The sequence below is a fragment of the Euprymna scolopes genome, chromosome 42 (genome assembly GCF_053919585.1).
Source record: "Euprymna scolopes isolate OS-2025 chromosome 42, ASM5391958v1, whole genome shotgun sequence".
Taxonomy (NCBI): Eukaryota; Metazoa; Mollusca; class Cephalopoda; order Sepiida; family Sepiolidae; genus Euprymna; species Euprymna scolopes.
Window position 1 is genome coordinate 68,857,883 of NC_136523.1, and position 20,715 is coordinate 68,878,597.

The 20,715-nt window shown below is 33.5% G+C and overlaps 1 protein-coding gene across 1 annotated transcript in view; it reads left to right on the forward strand.

Moving 5' to 3' along the window:
- The first annotated feature begins 671 nt into the window (after nucleotides 1-671).
- LOC145267127 (THO complex subunit 3-like) overlaps nucleotides 672-20,715 on the forward strand; it is a 53,991-nt gene continuing 33,947 nt past the window's right edge. The window contains exons 1-2 of the mRNA XM_080123164.1: nucleotides 672-872; nucleotides 10,262-10,418. Coding sequence (XP_079979290.1) covers nucleotides 696-872; nucleotides 10,262-10,418 — 334 coding nt within the window. The 5' untranslated portion in view covers nucleotides 672-695. The remainder of the gene's footprint in view (nucleotides 873-10,261; nucleotides 10,419-20,715) is intronic.

Sequence of the window (20,715 nt, forward strand, 5' to 3'; positions counted from 1 at the left end):
CGAGCTGAATAAACATGTTACATTGGATAAAAACACGAAAAATATATCCAGTTTGGTAGAAAAATAACTTATCTTGCCTTTGATAACATTTATTTGTTATATATTTGTTTTTTGACAACTTTTTCGAATCTATGTGTACAGTAATACAAACCCAAAAAACGTTTACAAGTGTTTTTTTATATAGATGTACATAAGAATTCTTTGATAAGTATGTTTTAACTTAAATAGGGATGGTTTAATTGTGGGGTCTGCGTTCGCGCCTGGCCTCCATGGAATGGAAATAGGCATAAACTTTAATAAAGACTTTTCATATCTATCTGCATAAATATGCTTTGATAATTATGTTTATGTTTGAAGAAATATGGTATAATATAATTATGGGGTGTTTGTTCGCACCTGACCTCCATAAAATGGAAATATGTCACAAAGTTTAACAAGGTTTTTTAAAATAGATCCACAGAATATTGTGATAAGTGTTTCAGTGTGAACAGGTATGGTATAATAAATTATGGGTTTATCTATTTTATTTTTACTTTCATCATATTTTGCTTTGGTTTTGATACCCCCAAAATCGAATCTGTACATTTTTAGTAAGAGAGAGAGAGAGAGAGAGAGAGAGAGAGAGAGATAGATCTGGTTTCGTAAATCGCAACCGGGTAAGTTCCGGTATAAAGCGGAAATATGTTTAAATAGTAATGGCTGCCTACATCGAAAACATGCACCGTGTTTTCCAAAATTGTGGCAAAGTGAAGGATATTTTGGCCCATTCGGCTAAAGTACATTCGGTCGCTTGGAGCTGTGATGGCAGAAAACTGGCTTCAGGTTCTTTTGACAAGACTGTCAGCATCTTTAGTTTAGAAAGAGAACGTTTGGTAAGTTTTATTTTGTTTGTGTTATCCGCGCTTGTTTGTAGTTTAGTTTTTAAAAATTGATTTAAAACTCGGAGCAACGTTGAATGAAGAGTTTTTATTTGCTTTCCCTTCCAGGAGAGCAGAGTTAGACGGTCGGATTTTAATGTAAGGAAAAATCCAGCTTCCTAACGGTCACTCTAGATTGGGACAAAATTAAAATACCTTAGTCTAGAAAGATTTCTCTTTCGCTGATCGATGACAGAAAATATGAAGTGTTAGCATCGGAAGAAATATTACACTTTTAACCAAAAAATCCAAGAATGGCCAGTCTTCGCGAGAGATACCGCAAAAATAAAACAAAGAAAACCGGGCGCTTATGCACTATTTGACCCGCGCTATTTTTAAAAATTGTTGTAACACAACAATTATCAAAAAAGAAAAAAAAGTTTTGTTTTTCGGTAAATATTACCTTACGCTACCAACAGGACACCAACCATTCTAATTTGGTTTTCTAGGGATATTCGAGGTCGCTGACAACGAGTCTGGTAATAAAACCCGTCGCAAATTTACCGTTTTTTTTTTTTTAAATTTTTTTTTTTATTACATTTTCACCCCAAACAAGGCACATTGCCACTTTGGTGTAGGGGGCTACCGGCTACTATCAGGGGAAACATCTACTGGGGTACTATGTAGGGATTAGGGCAGCGAGATGTTGGTTCACGTTGCACTTGAACTTATGCATGTCAGTACAGTTGGGGAAGCAGTGACCTGGAATGGAATTCCAAAGTCTAGCAGTTCTGGGGAAGAAACTACTGGAGTATGAACCCCCGGGACCCTAGGTTTCCTTTGCGCCATTTTACCGGCTTCGTTAACGCTACGCGCGATCAGTTTCTTACTAAAATGTACGTGCGTGCGCACGCAACTGATGTTTCACAAGGTGCATGAATACATGGCGGACATTTTAAATGACAAATATTTTTCATAAAATAAAAAGTTTTAATCTCATTTGATAGTAAAAATAATGCTGTCAGTAAGTTTTCACGAGCGGTTTCCAAAAAATATGTTTTTCGTTCTTTTACTGTGTAGTTTAACCGGTGCTTCTGTAGTTTAATTAACCCTTTTCCATGAATAACATGCTGACATTTACCGAGTAGAATACTGTTTAACATTTCACAGAAATTCTGGCAGGATTGCAGTTTACAGGGAAATCAAGGGATGCAACTCCTGCCAAACTAAAAAGGACGCAAACAGAATCACCGGGGGGCACCTGTTTCAATTTTTCTTTTTCTTGTTAATTTAAATGAACTGTTTGAATAAGTTATTTTTTTAACAAAGGAAGAACATAGAACTTTATAAAACAGTTATAAATTATTTTAAGAAAGAATTATTTTAATAACATAGAATTTTATTAAACAGTTAATTTTTAAAACGAAAAACAGTTATGAATTATTTTAAGAAAGAATTATTTGAAGAACATAGAATTATTTTAAGAACATAGAACTTTATTAAACAGTTAATTTTTAAAACGAATACTGTTCGCGGATGCATCTGATGATTCGTGGAAAACATTCACCCTTCTCTCTTTTTCGCCATAAAAATTCCATCAGATGCAAGCCGAACATATTTTGTCGATTCCCGAACTTTCGTATATGTTTTTTGGCGTGTGACCATAGTCCTTCAATAGTCTGTGTGTGCACTGAAGGGTCCACGGATCAACGAAGTTGTCTTCGTGGACGACAGTGTTGTGCTCATAAATTCTTTGAGCGAGTCGATCAAGTCCTTGGTAAGCCGCCCAACCGTCAGAAATAATTCTTGTTCCTGGCAGGCACCATGAATTTATGATTGGAAACAGGGTATCTCGATCCCTATTTTCCACTATTGCGAAATTGCACAAATTCGAGCCTCTTTCCACTGCGCCAAAAAGCCAAACGCCCTTCCTCACACGTCCCCTATTATACTTTCGTCAGAAAAAATATGACTCATCCACCTCCACTTCTTTAGGTGTCGAATGTTCGTCTCTCCCACCTAACATGATGGGATGGTCCAGCATGTCCTGTTCACAGACTTCTCTTATGAATGACATCCAATCTACGATTGTATGGTTACTCACACTTGCTTCCTGTTTAATTTTAATCTGCGGCATCTCCATGCTCCAACTGAGCAAAATAACTAAAATCTGCTTTATTGTCAGATGACTTCTCTGTAAGAAGGAACCCATCCTTGGCAAACCACCCTTCTTACAGACAGGACACTTCCACGCAAAACCATCCCCTTTGGCTCCATTTTTATAGAGAATTCGATCTCTCTCACACGAGCTGCAGAAACTCCTATTCGGTATGAGTCCCAATGAGGCCGCTGTTTGTAACTGTACCTCGTTATTTGGTGGCAGCAAATTATACAAATGCTCATAGGTCCACTTCTGCTCTTCCACTTCAGTCGTAGACATAACGTGGTCAACGATAGTAGTTCTCATTTTGGTAAAAAAAATAAAAACGTAAAGAATAAAAGTATAATAAGATTGTAAAAACAAAAAATTAAAGAAGAAAATAATTTAGAAGTAAAACGAATAAAAAACAAAGGAATTAGAAAGAAATGAACTATTCAAAAGAAATCTTAAAACTTGCTATATTATTCCACGTGTAGTAGGTTCGGTTAAAATTCGTAATTTAAAAATTGAAACAGGTGCCCCCCGGTGATTCTGTTTGCGTCCTTTTTAGTTTGGCAGGAGTTGCGTCCCTTGATTTCCCTGTAAACTGCAATCCTGCCGAAATTCTTTGTAGTTCATTAAAAAAAATCTATTTGCTTTACAATGTAAATATGAAAACCCGATAGCAAAAAAAAAAAAAAAACGTTACTTCCATTAACACTTATAGTGCCAATGCCTATCCACAGAAATCGACTCCGAAAATAGTAAACACACGAAATGATGACATTGCTGTTATTGTGTAAAACGCTGACGTTTTACACACAGTTTTGGTGGTGCCTAAAGATCAGATGTCATATTCTAAAAATTATGTGAGTTGGCTAGCAACTTTTCTATTTGGCTAATAAATGAAAATATTTAGTTGTCAAAGGTTAACTAAAGATAAATTTGCCCATAGAGCCCTGCTAGTGCACATGAACTCTAGTAAAAGGTAACAAGTAAAAGTTCCTTAGAAATTTAACCATCATCACAACACTTGTTTAACCTCTCAGAAAGAAGTGACGCTTTTAAATAACCGGTAACAAAATACATTATGCAAATTGCTTCCTTCCAGCAGGAGGTATAAAACTAGAGCCAAAAATGTGACTAGGTTTCACAAAGTTAAAGAAGAAACCGACCCTCCTCTGATCACCTTCTCATGACATGTAAGTCGTTTTTTTTTTTTTTTTTTTTTTTTTTTTTTACAAAGGCATCACCACATTATCAAGGCCCAGAGGCCACTCAAGGATAAGGGTTAAAGAGTGTACAGTAGAAGTTGGTCAATATAGTAATCATTAGTAATGAAAATTTGGTAAATTTAATAACTTATATGGAACGGCTCATCAAGAACTTATTTACTTTAGACTTGAACAAAACCATATTGTAGTCAGCCGGAAAGCAGGAAAACGGAAGACAATTCCACAGGCGTGCAGTTCTAAGAAAGAAGCTTTGTTCATGGAATCTACGTTTAGGTTTAGGCACAGATAAAGAGTGGGGGAAATTATTGATAGTGTTTACAGCTAGACGAGTGTTTCTTGTGAAAGTTTGGCGAGGGGGGACCATAGATTGAAGCTCAGTTGAACACTTTCCATGAAAATAACGATACATCAGAGACAAACTCGCAACATCTCTTCTGTGAGATAGAGGTTGCAAGGAGGAGAAAAGGACATCTCCTACGAGGCTACGAAGTCTATTTTGAACTCTATCAAGGCAGGACAAGTTCTTTCTAGCAGCTCCTGCCCAGATGTGGCAACAGTATTCCATCCTTGGACGTACCTGGCTCTTATATAGATAGAGAATAGCATCAGCAGTGAGATATCTACTGGATCGATAGAAAGATCCCACCATTTTTCCAGCGGCCTTGGCAACAGATTTGATATACGTGTTCCATTTAAGATCAGGAGTAATGGTCAAGCCCAGAAGCTTGTCAAAACTTGAGGCCTCCTGAAGACGAGAGCCATTCATTTCAATTGATGACAAATGTGGATTAGAATGTTGATGATGTAAAGAGAGAAGCTTGGTTTTAGATGCATTAAAAGTAACCAGCCACTCCTTTCCCCATTGTACTACGTGCTCAAGATCAGAGGAGAGAGAATTGGAGAGAACTTGCTCGTTTACTGTCTTAGATGTGGTACCATAAATGGTAGTGTCGTCAGCATAAATGTCTACAAATGATGTAAGGATATGATTTGGAAGATCATTAATGTAGATCAGGAAAAGAGTTGGGCCCAGGATGGATCCCTGAGGGACACCGGCATTAATATTGTGAGCTTCTGATTTTTGCCCCTCAACTACTACTCTTATGAATCTATCAGAAAGAAATGATTTAATAATTGAGAAGACTTTTCCAGCTATACCATAGCTAGCGATCTTATGAAGTAAACCTTTATGCCATACCCTATCAAAGGCTTTAGATATGTCAAGAGCAATTGCCCTAGAAAGATTGCCACCGTCGAGAGATTTGCTAATCCTATGCGATATAACTGTAAGGACATCTGCTGTAGATCTAGCAGAACGGAAACCATATTGAGTGTCACTAAGAAGGTTATTTTTGTTGAGATGTTTGATTACTTCTGTATTTAATACAGATTCTAGCAACTTACTCATGACGCACAGGAGACTTATTGGCCTGTACTGAGAGGGGGATGAGCGATCACCTGAATTCTTAAATACAGGGCATACTGATGAGATTTTCCAGGGAGATGGGAAACTATTCTCCTTAAGACAACGTTTAAACAGTTTTGTAAGTATGGGCGCTAGTTCAGGTTGAAGTTTTTTGAGTACTATAATTGGAATACCATCAGGGCCAGTTGCTTTACTGGAATCAAGGTTTTTGATTAGTTTGGCAACATCACGTACAGATATACGTATATCACATAGCGTGTTTTCTGATACAAGAGGAAATATTGGGGGTTGGCGGTCTTGGTCGCAAAGGGTAGAATTAGCTGCAAAGTTCTTGACAAAGAGTTTGGCTTTGTCTGATGCTGGCGAGATTACCTCAGATCCATTGATAATAGTTGGGATGGAGCACACGCTTCTGTTCAGGATTCTGTTTGCTATAACTTATTTTTCTCACACATATCCCAAAAAATCAAAATTTCAGTGCCATCTGTTCAAATTCAAATGAATAGTTAATATGAGTACCAGATTGGTGAAAGAAAAAATAATTGAAGACAATATTAATTAATCTTCAAAGTTATCTATTTTTCAATAAATCTTTCACACACAATATCAGTAAAACTTATTGTTAATATTTATAATCTCCAGGAAGGTAGAAATAAATTGATATTTCAGGAGAATTCCTCTTCTCAAAAAATAAAAATAAAAGTTCTATCTGTTTAAAGGAAAGAAATGTTTATTTCCTTTTGAGTGTTGGAAATTTATCCGTTTTCAGACAAATACGATCTGGCAGAAAAAAAAAAACCCTGCAAAAATAATGTTTTTCTTCCAACATCTATAATGCATTAACAAACTTGTCACTAATAGATATTAATAGAATTTTTTATTCACTGTAATTAGTATTCTTTAGGGGTATTTAGTTTAACAACTAAAAAATAAAAAAAAATAACTCCCAGGCAATAATAATTAATAGTTACCTCCAAAGCAAACCACATATTTACCCCTATATGTAACACGATGTAACTTTAATATAAGTTAAAATTATCATCATAACTTTTGTACCATTTAAAAGAAGCTTACAATAAACTAGTAATAATTTAAAAAAATATTTCCGCATACAAAAATAATGAAAATGCACAACTAAAATTGTGTTTACTTATCAGCACCTTAAAACAACATTCCTATGTAGTGCTCATTTCAAAAGTGTAAACATACTTGCATTTAATAGATCTAGCAAAAATTAATGGTCAGATTTTCATGAAATTTTCAATACTTATTCATTTGGAAATTAATTTATACTTTAGATGTAGTTTTTCTTAAGTATATCAGGCGAAGATTTTTTTTCTAGGTGTTCCTCCACCCATATTTCATGTTGCAAAAACTAAACAAAATAAATTTATTTTTTATATCAACATTTTATTTTCAATGATTGACAAATATTTATTGTTTAATAAAGATTCAATTCTTATTTCACTTATCTTGAAGTTGTAAATATAAAAAATGGACATAAACTCAATATTATTATACTTTAAAAACAATTGTTTCTTATTGATATATTAATATTAGTTGAATTACAAAAAAAAAAAACACCAAAAAAAATAGAATTCTAAAAATAATTAATTTTTAAGATTTAAATGGCTTAAAGTTCAGTATTTCAAAATGTGAAATTTTAAACATAGAATTTTGAATAATGATTTCCAGTTTTTAAATAATATTTTAAGCTAAAAATGACTATTGGTAATTTTTAAAATAGCAAATTCCACCACAACCTAAAATTATTTTTTTTTAGGGAATTTTTATTCATGGTGCAATTTGATTTTAGTGCCTATTTTCCAAATAACGTAATTAATAAAATTAACGCAATAAACAATAACAAAAAAGTTACTACCATTATCAATAAAGTTTAATCACAAAATGATGTTATTATAGATTGTGTATATAAGGTTGACAATTTTACACAAGAGTTTGGTTATAAATAAGTATGTAATAGTGATATGAATTAATTTTATTGTACTTCCGTTATAATGATTCACTTCTTTTCCAATAAATGATCTGAAAATCATTCCTACATAATACAAAATCCTAAATACCTCAAAAGTATGTGGACCTAATCTCATCTCAGCTCTACCCTTAAAAAGATGCTCTGCTGAGGCTGCTCTAGTTCTCTCCAAACTTTTCAACAAATGCCTTAATGAATCTTGCTTTACTAGCTGTTGGAAAACTGGTTTTGGGGTACCAGTTTACAAGAATTCTAGCGAAAGAACTGACCCATTAAATTATCACCCCATTAACTTTTTGCCAAAATATTTGAGTCCATAATTAATCAAGCTCTAGTCCATCACCTTACAACTGCTAAACTTCTGTCCGACTAACAGTATGGATTTAGACAAGCCATTTCTACAGCAGATATCCTAAGTGTTCTTGATCGTCATGCATCAAAACAATATAAATGTGGGTGTACCTCAGTGGTAGATTGTTAGATCTTTATTATTCCTGATATTCATAAATGACTTCCATAAAATTGTCTCTGAGATGGGTATATTTGCTGATGACACTGATGACATCACACTCTATAACAGACACGGGGGGGGGGGGGGGACGAATGAACACATATCCAAGACAATGGCGGAAACCCTAGAGGAAGACCTTCAGTCTACTGGAATGGAGACAAAAATAGATGGTAAAATTCAATGCTACCAAGACTAAGCCTCTTTCCTTTAATAATTACAAGAAACCTTCTCAATGACCAATAGCTATGGCCTGAAAGTACATCATTCAAACACCTCAGCGATTTAACGTTCACAGGGCACATGAGTTGGAGCAGATACATTGAGGGCATTGCCGGAAAAGTGGGTCCTCTCTACTGTGCTAGAAACTCCCACCTGAGAGTATCCTGTATCTCTACTGTGCTAGAAACTCCCACCTGAGAGTATCCTGTATCTCTACTGTGCTAGAAACTCCCACCTGAGAGTATCCTGTATCTCTACTGTGCTAGAAACTCCCACCTGAGAGTATCCTGTATCTCTACTGTGCTAGAAACTCCCACCTGAGAGTATCCTGTATCTCTACTGTGCTAGAAACTCCCACCTGAGAGTATCCTGTATCTCTACTGTGCTAGAAACTCCCACCTGAGAGTATCCTGTATCTCTACTGTGCTAGAAACTCCCACCTGAGAGTATCCTGTATCTCTACTGTGCTAGAAACTCCCACCTGAGAGTATCCTGTATCTCTACAAGGCCACCATTCACTCATGTATGGAGTATTGTTGCCAAATTTGGGTTGGTGCACCTGTTACTAGACAGGGTTCAAAAGAGTTGCCAATCTAATTGGTCCTGAACTGTCAGCTTTGTCCCATTGATGAAATATTACATTCCTCTGCCTGTTTTACAAGTATTTTAATGGTAGATGCTCCAATGAACTACAAGCCCTTGTACCCCCTTGATGTAAATACCTCCGATAAACCCAAGCAGCAAAATCCCACCTCTGCACAGTAGAGATCCCCAGATGCCAGAAAGCCTTCTAATCTATTAGTTTCTTTCCTAGAACTGCTAGACTTTGGAATTCCCTTCCAGATTCCTGCTTCGCTGACTGTACTGACATTCAGAAGTTCAAGTAAACAGACATCTTGTTGCTCAACTCCCTACATAGTATCCTTGCAAATTATGTCCCAGTTAGTAGCCCCTATATCAAAGTGGGACTGTGCCTTGTTTGGTGTGAAAATGCAATAAAAAAAAAAATTAAATAAAATTAGATATGAGAATGAATAAAAAAAAAATCCAGAAAACTAAAAATAAAAAACAATCAAAGTAAAGAAGTGAATTTTCTTTTGGGTTTTTAATATTTTATTACAAGATTTCTTTATTAATATAGTGTGCTTGGGGGTGGGGTATATTGGCAATCATTTCTTAATAGATTCAGTTGAGTTGTAAGAAAATGATATTTTTATTTTTATCTGCAGACAATAATTAATAAATTTTATAAATAAATAAAATGAGGGAAAAAGAAAAAAAGTAAGAAGTAGTAACAATATGCTGACTTTCCTCTACGGTTAACCCTGATTTCATTTGGTGTGATTTTGAAATTTGTTTTTTTATCTTTTTGTATACAAACCTATTTCATTATCATTTCTTGGAATTGGGGTGCTGAAATAAAATTGTATTTGCATTAACCTGTTTAAAAGTTAAATATTTATGAAGATCTACTTAGTATTGAATACTTTTGTAAAATATTGGTTTTAAATTGATTTTATTAATACAGTTGAACTTGTTTAATTAATTAATGTATGTATATGTATGTGTATATATATATATATATATATATATATATACACACACACACACACACACAATCTCCAAAATTTATAATAGGCCTATACAGATAAAATTCTATTAAATGTTGCATCAGAGAGACACCAAAAATGTCTGTGTAAATTCATACTTTTACAATGATTTCTGAATTCTAATTATGGTAGATTTGTTTTAAAAAAATTTTTTTCCAAAAAATTATTCAAAATATGAAAAAGTAATAATTTATTATTTTTACATCACACTAATGCCTTTATTCTTTTTGTTTTACTTGATAAATATTTTTTGTTTTATTTTAAATTTAGAACAAAGATTTTACATTCCGTGGTCATGGTGATAGTGTTGATCAGTTGTGCTGGCATCCTAGCAATCCTGATCATTTAGTGACAGCCAGTGGTGATAAAACAGTCCGAATATGGGATGCGCGGATCAACAAATCTGTGGCAACAGTCAATACCAGAGGTGCTAAAAATTTTCAATCCAATTTAAAAAAAAAAATCTCTTTATTTTATTATTTGCAATTATGTTGCATCATTGCTAACTTCAGATGAGCATATATCTATACACCTGAAAAATTGAGTTTTTTGTAGCACTGACATTGATATTAAAAGCTTCTTTTTTCTATTTAAAAAGTCATAGAAAACAAACTTAATATACTCAGTCATTGATATGCAAGCAGTTCCATTAAGATTAACTAATTTGCATATTCTTTGAAAAACGAACATTCATTAATTCATGTTTTTATGGTTTCTTATTTAATGATTGGTTTCATTTAACTGCTTTACATTCAATTTTATTTATGCATTTTTTCAACATTGTGCATAACTAAGATGAAAATATGCCAGCACACACATTCATATATTAGAGTGATTTTGTATGATGCGAAACTGAATTCTTCTCTGGATTTTTTGTCTGTAGACTTGAAACTTGATGTACAGGGAATTTGGATTTGTGGGACAATTTTGCTTTGGTTTTTAGTCGGTAAAAATAGTTGCTAAGGGGCAAAAATTGAAGAAAAAAAAACAGTTGACCTTGGCAAGCACAAATATACATTCATAGCTTGAAGTTGCTTAATTTTTAACCTTTTTTATCAATGTGTCGATAGCTCAAACTAGCAATACACATGAAAAAATCGAAATTGCTGAAAATATATATTTTCAGCAATTTGGCATACATAGGAAGAACTTAATAAACTAAGAAAGAATCTTTTTAAATTTTTTAAATCCAATTAAAATTAAGGAAGTTATGACTACTTTGTGCCTCTTTAAGACCATATGCTTTTTGTCACAATTTATAAAACTACTTTTTCAGTAAAAAATGTTATATTTTGTTAAAACATAAGATTAAGCAATGAAATTTGTTATACAAGTGTATTTTTGTGCAAGAAATAAGAATGTGCAACTGAAAATCTCCAAAAATTAATGGTTTCCAAATAATCTATGATAAATGCACATAAATATGCTGCAATTCCTTAAAAAGGCCATTTATCCATCAAAAGAAAAGAAGTTAGAGAAATCAAATTGTAATGCATTTTATGTACAAAAAACTGAAATCTAAATCTAAATTTAGGACTGTTTAAAAATGAATGTTGTAATATTTCTTTGGTATTATTGTAGATTAATACTTTCCATTAACCCCTCCTCACATCTGAACACCTCTCCAAAATATGTGATTCTACTTTTTTAGGCAATTACATGTGAATACCCTGAAAAACTTTAATGAAAAATAAACAAAAATTATTCTAGAATTTAATGTAAAATTCTTAGATGCTAATTTAATGAAACTTCAATGTTTATAAAACAGTGCATCATGAAAAGTAGAGCATGGTATAATATAAATTTCTTTATTTAATGATAAAATATTTGTATAAAGAAATTTATATATATATATATATATATATATATATATATATATATATATAAACAAATAAATAGCAAAAGTCTAAATAACAAATTTCAAGATGTTGACCATCTTACTGTTTATTCTTTTAAATAAGTGAACATACACAATTAAAGGAATCAACAGTAAGATGGTTAGTATCTTGAAATTTGGAATATAGACTTTTGTTATTTATGTAGTTACATCGAGCTTCATAAATTAAAGGATTGGTTAAAAAGAAAAAAGGGTGACGTATATGTAAATATGTTTATTCAATTATATATATATAAGTACCTGTGAGTGATTATATAGAATTAATGTATAAACGTGCAAAAATTGAACACATGTGAAAACAAACATGGTGACCAATGAAAACAATATGGAATACATTGAATAATAAAGGTTTTAACATCATTGCCCTTAAATTAAATGAAAAATCCTTTATATAGGTGGGGTGTAAACTGTTGAAAAAATTGAAAAAGACGAACAGAAAAATACAAGGAGGGAGTGTGCATTGTGCAGGTCCACCTTAGTTTGTGTGTGTGTGTGTGTGTGTGTGTGTGTGTGTGTGCTAACAGCATTAAAAATATCGGGAAATAATTAATATTTAACAGTGAAACCTTTTCAAAACGAATTTAAAAAAAAATCCCACCCTCCACACGCATTTTGAAGTGTTTCTACATGTTTGGAACTTATGGCCCCTCACTCTGTTCCCGCTTTTTGCCTCTTCCCCCGCCGCCAAACTTGAAAAAGTGCTAACGATTACATGTTCTGTTTACCGCTACATGGCCAAGAACTGGGTGCTCATTTTACATTAAATTTATATTGGAAAGTGATCCCCTACTCTAAAGCTTTGTTGATGGTTATTGCAAATGACAATAAAATTGGAAAGTGCAATTTCCTAAAGTGTAATGATGTATCTGGTGGAATCATAGGAATGCATGGACTGAAGATATATTCATCTGTGAAAGATCCTATTAAGATTGTTGTTTCTATGATATTGTTTGTTAATTTTTTTACTGCAAGCCATGTGCCATTGCAAAACTTGGATTGGTTTATATTTCACAACATGATAATTAGTACGCCAACTTTCAGTTGTAGTACCTGCGGTGGCATCCCTGGCAAATATAGCTGTTGGATAATTAACCACTTTATCTGCTTCCACAAGTATCGATGAATTTGTATTTGACTACCTCACTTGGAATTTTACATTGAATAACAGCGTTAAGTTCATGGACGTCTTTGTATTGAGCTGCAAGAATAGCTCATTCACTCAGTCAAGGGTAATTCGTATAATTAATTTGAATATCTACAAAAACCTTTTAAACCAACTCTTCTTTTGATGTAATAAAATTACAGAAGTTAAGTGTCAAAGAATTTTGCCCTTAACTCTGATCAGCTGGCACTTTTCGGTACCCAATTTCCCACAAGCGCCACTTTATTTTAAATATTTATTTTCCAAAGCACTGTTTGAATAAATCCAAAAATTTCGAGCAGTCTGCAACTTGACACGCATATTTTGAGTTAAGTTTAATGTCTTCACATGGAACAAAAAAGTAGAGTATTTGAGGCAAGCATTTATTTCATCTGCTGCTGTTGATTGAGGGATTGCAGGTAACATTTGTCTGAAATCTCCTGCAAGCAATATTACTGCATTCCAAAATGGTCTGACACTGCCAACAAATCTTGCAAGGATCGACGAAGAGCCTCAAGTGATTTTTTGCGTCCCATTGTGCATTCATCCCAAACAATAAGTTTGCATTTCTGCAATATTTTTCCCCATACTGGATATTTTGGAGATGTCGAACATGAGATTTTTGAAAAATTGAACGTTTCAAAGTAGAATAAATAGCAAGGTCGCAGGTATTCCCCATGCAGCAAGGGCTAAGGCTATGTCATTTTGTCACCGAATGGCTGCCAAAATCCATTTAATTAGAAAGGTTTTACCAGTTAGTCCTGGTGCTGTTCAAGGTAGCAGTAATTCCAAATAACTTCTAATTGCACAGTAAGTAAATTAGGTGACTAAAATAGGATTTATCCATGTTTTGACAATGCCTTATTCACTGTAATTAATTTAGGAGACTAAAGTAGGATGAGGGATTGAAGATGGACAGATAGAAAAGAAGATATATAGATAGAAAAGAGAAAGCGGGAGGGAAATAGAAAAAAAGGAGATAGAGAGAGATTAGGAGATAGACAGAGAGAAGGGGAGAGTTAGAAACAGAGAGGGAGCGAGACAGAGGAAAGAAGGGGAGGGGGAGATAGAGGGAGTTAGAGAAAGGGGCTCAAAGAGAGATGGAGAGGGTGATGTATCAAAAAGATGAAAGATAGATTGAGAGAGGAGAGATGGATGAAGAGAGATATTAAGAGGAGGAGAGAAAGTGAAGGTGAGTTACACTTCATTGTTTTTTTCATTAGTAGAGAAAAAATCATACGAGACTGAGCCAATTTTTTTACTATCCAGAGTATCCTTTTTTTCGGGAGCTAGATTTTCCACACATTAGAAACCGATCGGGTTATCTGTACTTTCACCTAGCAATTTAATAAAGAAAATGATATTGTAAAACTTTAATTTAACGTGAAAATACTATTTTTAAAAATAGCATGATAACATAATTGCATAAGCACCACTTTATTTTAAATATTTATTTTCCAAAGGACTGTTTGAATAAATCCACAATGAATGTTGTGTAATTATTTTCTCAGCGTTCGGCTCAGGTTTAACGCTAGGAAAAGTAAAGTAAAATTTTAAATGTAGAAACATCAACAGAAAAAAAACAAAAAAACAAAAAACTTACCGTTTATTTGTATTTCTTATTAAATGTTTGTAGAAAATGTCATTTTTTTTTTTTTTTGTCAAATAGATTTTAAGCAATTTTTGCAGTAAATAATAGCAACTATGTTAATTTTTTTTGTCAAATAGATTTTAAGCAATTTTTGCAGTAAATAATAGCAACTATGTTAATTTTTTTTGTCAAATAGATTTTAAGCAATTTTTGCAGTAAATAATAGCAACTATGTTAATTTTTTTTTTGTCAAATAGATTTTAAGCAATTTTTGCAGTAAATAATAGCAACTATGTTAATTTTTGTTGTCAAATAAATAGATTTTAAGCAATTTTTGCAGTAAATAATAGCAACTATGTTAATTTTTACATCTTGCCGCAGCATATTATGAATATCCCAACCTCCTCATGTTAAAAATGGCTTTCAGAATAAACCCCCACCCCACCTCCCCATGTTAAGAATGGCTTTCAAGGTTTTTTTGGGGGGTGTTTAATCTGAAAGCCGTTTTTAACATGGGGAAGTTAATGTGTTTATAATACGCTAGAGCCAGTTGTGAAAATTAAACAGCAACTTATTTTTTTATAGTTTAGAAAAGATGAAACAAACTTTTTTGTGTTTATGTAAACAATGCTGCGAAAGAAACAATTCCTACAATTCCAACAACGCAGTTTCGGACAGGTTCTGGCCACATGACTGGCTTGTCCGCACGTCCAATAGCACAAGGGCCTTGACACCCCTTGGGTCACCGGTGCCCTTATATCCTGAGCAATCCATCTGCGTTTCCCAAAGCCGGTTTTAGGATGGGTTGCACTCGGATGACCTGTCCACTCGTCCTCTGATTTGGAGCCTTCCATCCGTTCCCTTTTGATTTGCCCTCTGGTGGGGGTCGTTGCTCTGGCCGAGCATATCGGCCAATTCCTAAGCGATGGTCACCTGCATTTGTGCACCATTTCCCCGGCTTGTTGGCAGAGCCTAAATAATTCCCAGATGACATCAATGGCTAAATGCTAAATTCTTTAATAATAGTTGACCTTAACTGTTGCCAGGTCAGCTGGGAGTTCTCTTGAAATTGTCTGTTGATACAGGGCCTGAAGCAGCTTCGTATGCCAGAAGAATCATCTCCACATCTTGAAGACCGTCTAAGCAAGCTCTACTGCCTCGTTCAGCCTAACGAGGTTACCCTTCAACACGTCTGTCCTTATGTCCTGATCCAGAAGAGTCTGACCCAACATGTCAGCCAGCAGGACTTCTATCAGCCCACCCTCTCGGACCGTTTGGTCCGGTAAAGCTCTTATCGCCAACTCGGACACTCTCAGCTAAACCGCTAATCTCTTCCCCGGCTTCACACCCCCTGTCCAGTGCTACCATAGTTAAAGGCGGAATCACCTTGATTATCCCAGCAGCCGTGTTACCGCATACCTTGGACAATTCCATCTTCTGTTGTGTGGATACCAACCAGGTGCCTTCGGCTACTCTTACAGCCTCACTTGCCACCTCAACCTTGCAGACGCGATGTATTACTCTTTCATCCCCCTGGAACAATCCCAACACACACTACTCATGATCTCCAGTTACATATAACAGACTTTGTGACCGGCAAATTCCAGGGCTATTAATCCAACATTCTCCTGCCTCTCGCTGATTCAATAGCATGAATCTATCCCTCGCCATATCAAACACTACTTATTCTGATTCCACCCTGTAACTGGCTACCAACCCCAACTTGAGTATGTCTAGTGGATAGGGAACGGGTGGAGTGATAACTTCATAAATCTCGTACTTGGTTCCTCGATCCCAGAGGTTGGTTGGTTGGTTGTTTTATGGCATATCAACCCTTTTCAGGTTATTTAATGCCAAATCTGGTGATTTTGAAGAACGATTTTTTAATATAGTATATTTGATTTTTAAGTCGTATTCTATTTAACTCATAGTTGGGACCCTAACAGGTGCTACCACTCCGGGTCAGAGTGGACCTGGGAGCAATGGCAATTAAAGAGTGGCTCCACACTCCCTAAGGCCTGCAAGCTGGGGCCCTCACCATCGGATATAGTTTAAGGTCATATCTAGGACCTCGATCTCAGAGGGGTACAGATATGAACACTAGTATTTTTTCAGCTTCTAACCGCACACTACATCCTAGGGTGTTATAATATTCCCACAACCCTTCCTCGTGGCTCACCGGAAGTTGTAGACGTGATGGTAACTTTTGTTTTATATCCTCCAAAACATTTTGCAGCTGATCCGGGCTTATTACACTGGGGGACAAATGCCCCAATGCTAGGGTGTCCAATTGGGCCCCTATATGGGTGGTCCACTCGACCAATGACTGCTTGGTCCATTGTAGCCGTCATAGCATATGCATTAATTATAAATATCTCTGTAGAAAAGCTTCCTCTCTCAAAAACTCAATTTCAATTCAACACATTCCACAATTCCTCATGCAAAGTTTCTAATTGATTAATAATTAATCATTAATTCTAATCGACTAATAATTAATCATTAATTCTAATCGACTAATAATTAATCATTAATTCTAATCGACTAATAATTAATCATTAATTCTAATCGACTAATAATTAATCATTAATTCTAATCGACTAATAATTAATCATTAATTCTAATTGATTAATAATTAATCATTAATTCTAATTGATTAATAATTAATCATTAATTCTAATTGATTAATAATTAATCATTAATTCTAATCGACTAATAATTAATCATTAATTCTAATCGATTAATAATTAATCATTAATTCTAATTGACTAATAATTTATCATTAATTCTAATTGACTAATAATTAATCATTAATTCTAATTGACTAATAATTAATCATTAATTCTAATTGACTAATAATTTATCATTAATTCTAATTGACTAATAATTTATCATTAATTCTAATTGACTAATAATTTATCATTAATTCTAATTGACTAATAATTTATCATTAATTCTAATTGACTAATAATTTATCATTAATTCTAATTGACTAATAATTTATCATTAATTCTAATTGACTAATAATTTATCATTAATTCTAATTGACTAATAATTTATCATTAATTCTAATTGACTAATAATTTATCATTAATTCTAATTGACTAATAATTTATCATTAATTCTAATTGACTAATAATTTATCATTAATTCTAATTGACTAATAATTTATCATTAATTCTAATTGACTAATAATTTATCATTAATTCTAATTGACTAATAATTTATCATTAATTCTAATTGACTAATAATTTATCATTAATTCTAATTGACTAATAATTTATCATTAATTCTAATTGACTAATAATTTATCATTAATTCTAATTGACTAATAATTTATCATTAATTCTAATTGACTAATAATTTATCATTAATTCTAATTGACTAATAATTTATCATTAATTCTAATTGACTAATAATTTATCATTAATTCTAATTGACTAATAATTTATCATTAATTCTAATTGACTAATAATTTATCATTAATTCTAATTGACTAATAATTTATCATTAATTCTAATTGACTAATAATTTATCATTAATTCTAATTCACTAATAATTTATCATTAATTCTAATTCACTAATAATTAATCATTAATTCTAATTCACTAATAATTTATCATTAATTCTAATTGACTAATAATTTATCATTAATTCTAATTGATTAATAATTAATCATTAATTCTAATCGACTAATAATTTATCATTAATTCTAATTCACTAATAATTTATCATTAATTCTAATTCACTAATAATTTATCATTAATTCTAATTCACTAATAATTTATCATTAATTCTAATTCACTAATAATTAATCATTAATTCTAATTCACTAATAATTAATCATTAATTCTAATTCACTAATAATTAATCATTAAGGCCTTTTCTATTTTCTTGCATTTCTACTCTAGTGATATTTAATATCGAAAATCCCTCCTTGATAATTTGTTAACGTTTTCTGCCCTCGCTCTAATTGCTCTATTCGTGTCCTTATTAACTCGAGGTGCTCTTCCGTAACCACTCCAAATAATGCCTCCAAAGCTTTACCTATTATAGGTATAACCACTCTCTTAGGCCTCGGCTCCATGTTCCTAAATCCCTGATAATGGTCCCTTTGATCGGTCCACCGGCGCCTTAAAATGCGCGTCTCGTCCTCCAAGGGATTCAGTATTTGCATATATTGTCGCACCTGCCCATATGTACTAATTGTCTTCTTAATACATCAAACTGATCAATTTCCCTCCGATGAGTGCTAATTAATTCCCTGGGCCGCAAATCATTCACTAGGTTGTCACACTGTATATGCTGTTTAAAATAAAGTGTTTATTATTTTAAAAATATTCGTTTATATTGTTTATTTTTGAAAAAGAATTTCGTTAACTTCTGAAATATCGATATTGTTTTGTGTGCATAGCAACATAACGATGATTAGTATTTTGCCACTCAATTTCTTGCCCAATTTTTTTTTTTTTGTAACACAAACCAATTTTTAAAAAATATTTATAAAAAAAGTAGATATTATTATGTGTGAACAGTTAAATATTTTCTTTTTACTGACTGGGCAAGCTGATTTGAGTAATTTTGTCACCTTTAAACTGTCAATTACAGAATATATAAAATACATTAAATCGTAAAAATTTGTTTTGTTTTTGTTTAAAAACGATCCCAACTTGCAATGAAAAATACAAATAAAATTTGTGAAATGCTGATGTAAAAAAAAAAAAACAGAAGCGATTAACAGATTCCTTTTTATTTGCATATTTTGAACACGAAAAAATTGTTGATTAAAAAAAGCTTTCATGGCTTTGTTTTTATTTCCTAAAACCAGAATCAGAAACACAGTTTCAACACCAAAGCAAGGCAATTGTAGTTTTATAATATACTAGCGGGGGGGTACCCGGCGATGCCCGAGTGTCTTGAGGTAAATCAAAACTCTGGGGGGATGGGGGGGGTGTTAAATAATAAAAAAAAAATGTTTTGGTAGGTGAGTATGAGGATCGAACCTGTACCCTTGAGTTGGAAATTAATGTGTGAAAAAAAAAACGTGCGACGTTAACCATTGGGCCACCACGACATACAACATAGACAGGTTTGAATTTATTTATTTAACTATAAAAACAGGCGTGCGCAATAAAAGTTAACTCTGCTGCTTCTATTTGACCTACTTAAGAAGGTCAAATAGAAGTCACGCAGCGTTTGGGTTTGTTTACCCAAATTTGACTGTTTTTTCCCCAACAGATGTTGGGGAGGGGGAAAGCAGCTCCCAATTGTCCAGATTGAATAGCAATTGTATGATATACAAGATTGATCAAAGCTGATTGCTTGTGGACGTTTCCCGGCGCGATGCCGAGAAACCTTACTTAGCTTTGAATTAGTTTTGCTTTTTATACGAAAAAGCCGAATAAACACATGAGAAACCAAAATAGCAATAATTTTGTAAAAGTCGACGCAAATAAATCTATACGCTACACGCGTTCCGAAATCGTAGATATTATATAGGGGGTATATAAACAGTTCTAAGCAATAGTAACCCCTCCCCCCCGGGAGTGTGTGCGAAAGAAACCTTTCCGAGACATACACAAAATGGTGACACACATTTTGTTTTTTATTTGGTGTGAAAATAATGTTGCTTTTTGACGTTCAACTTCAAAAGATCATAACTCCTTTCATAATAAACTTTATTAATCGAAATGAGAACGATTAGAACTGACAAATTTTTGCCAACAAGAAACAAGTTTATCCCATCAGCATAGAAATCCGGAGTTCTGGAAGCAATGAAGTCATTGAAGGCCGATTCGGCATCATCTCGGCTTTTGAAGCATTTTTCGCGCAGGAAATTGATGCTGGAAAAAGTGATAATGAATGGGTGAGACGTTCGGTGAATATGACAGAGGAGGCAGAGCCTCGTAGCCCAATTTGTTCAGCTTCTGCAGAGTCAGTTGAGTAACATATGGATGAGTGTTATCATGGAGGAGAATTGGTCTCTTCATATTGACTAATCTCGGGCACATACATTGTAGCTTCTGATGCATTTCGTCAATTTGTTGGCAGTACTTCTCTGCCATAATCATTTCACCCGGGTTCAAGAAGCTGTGATG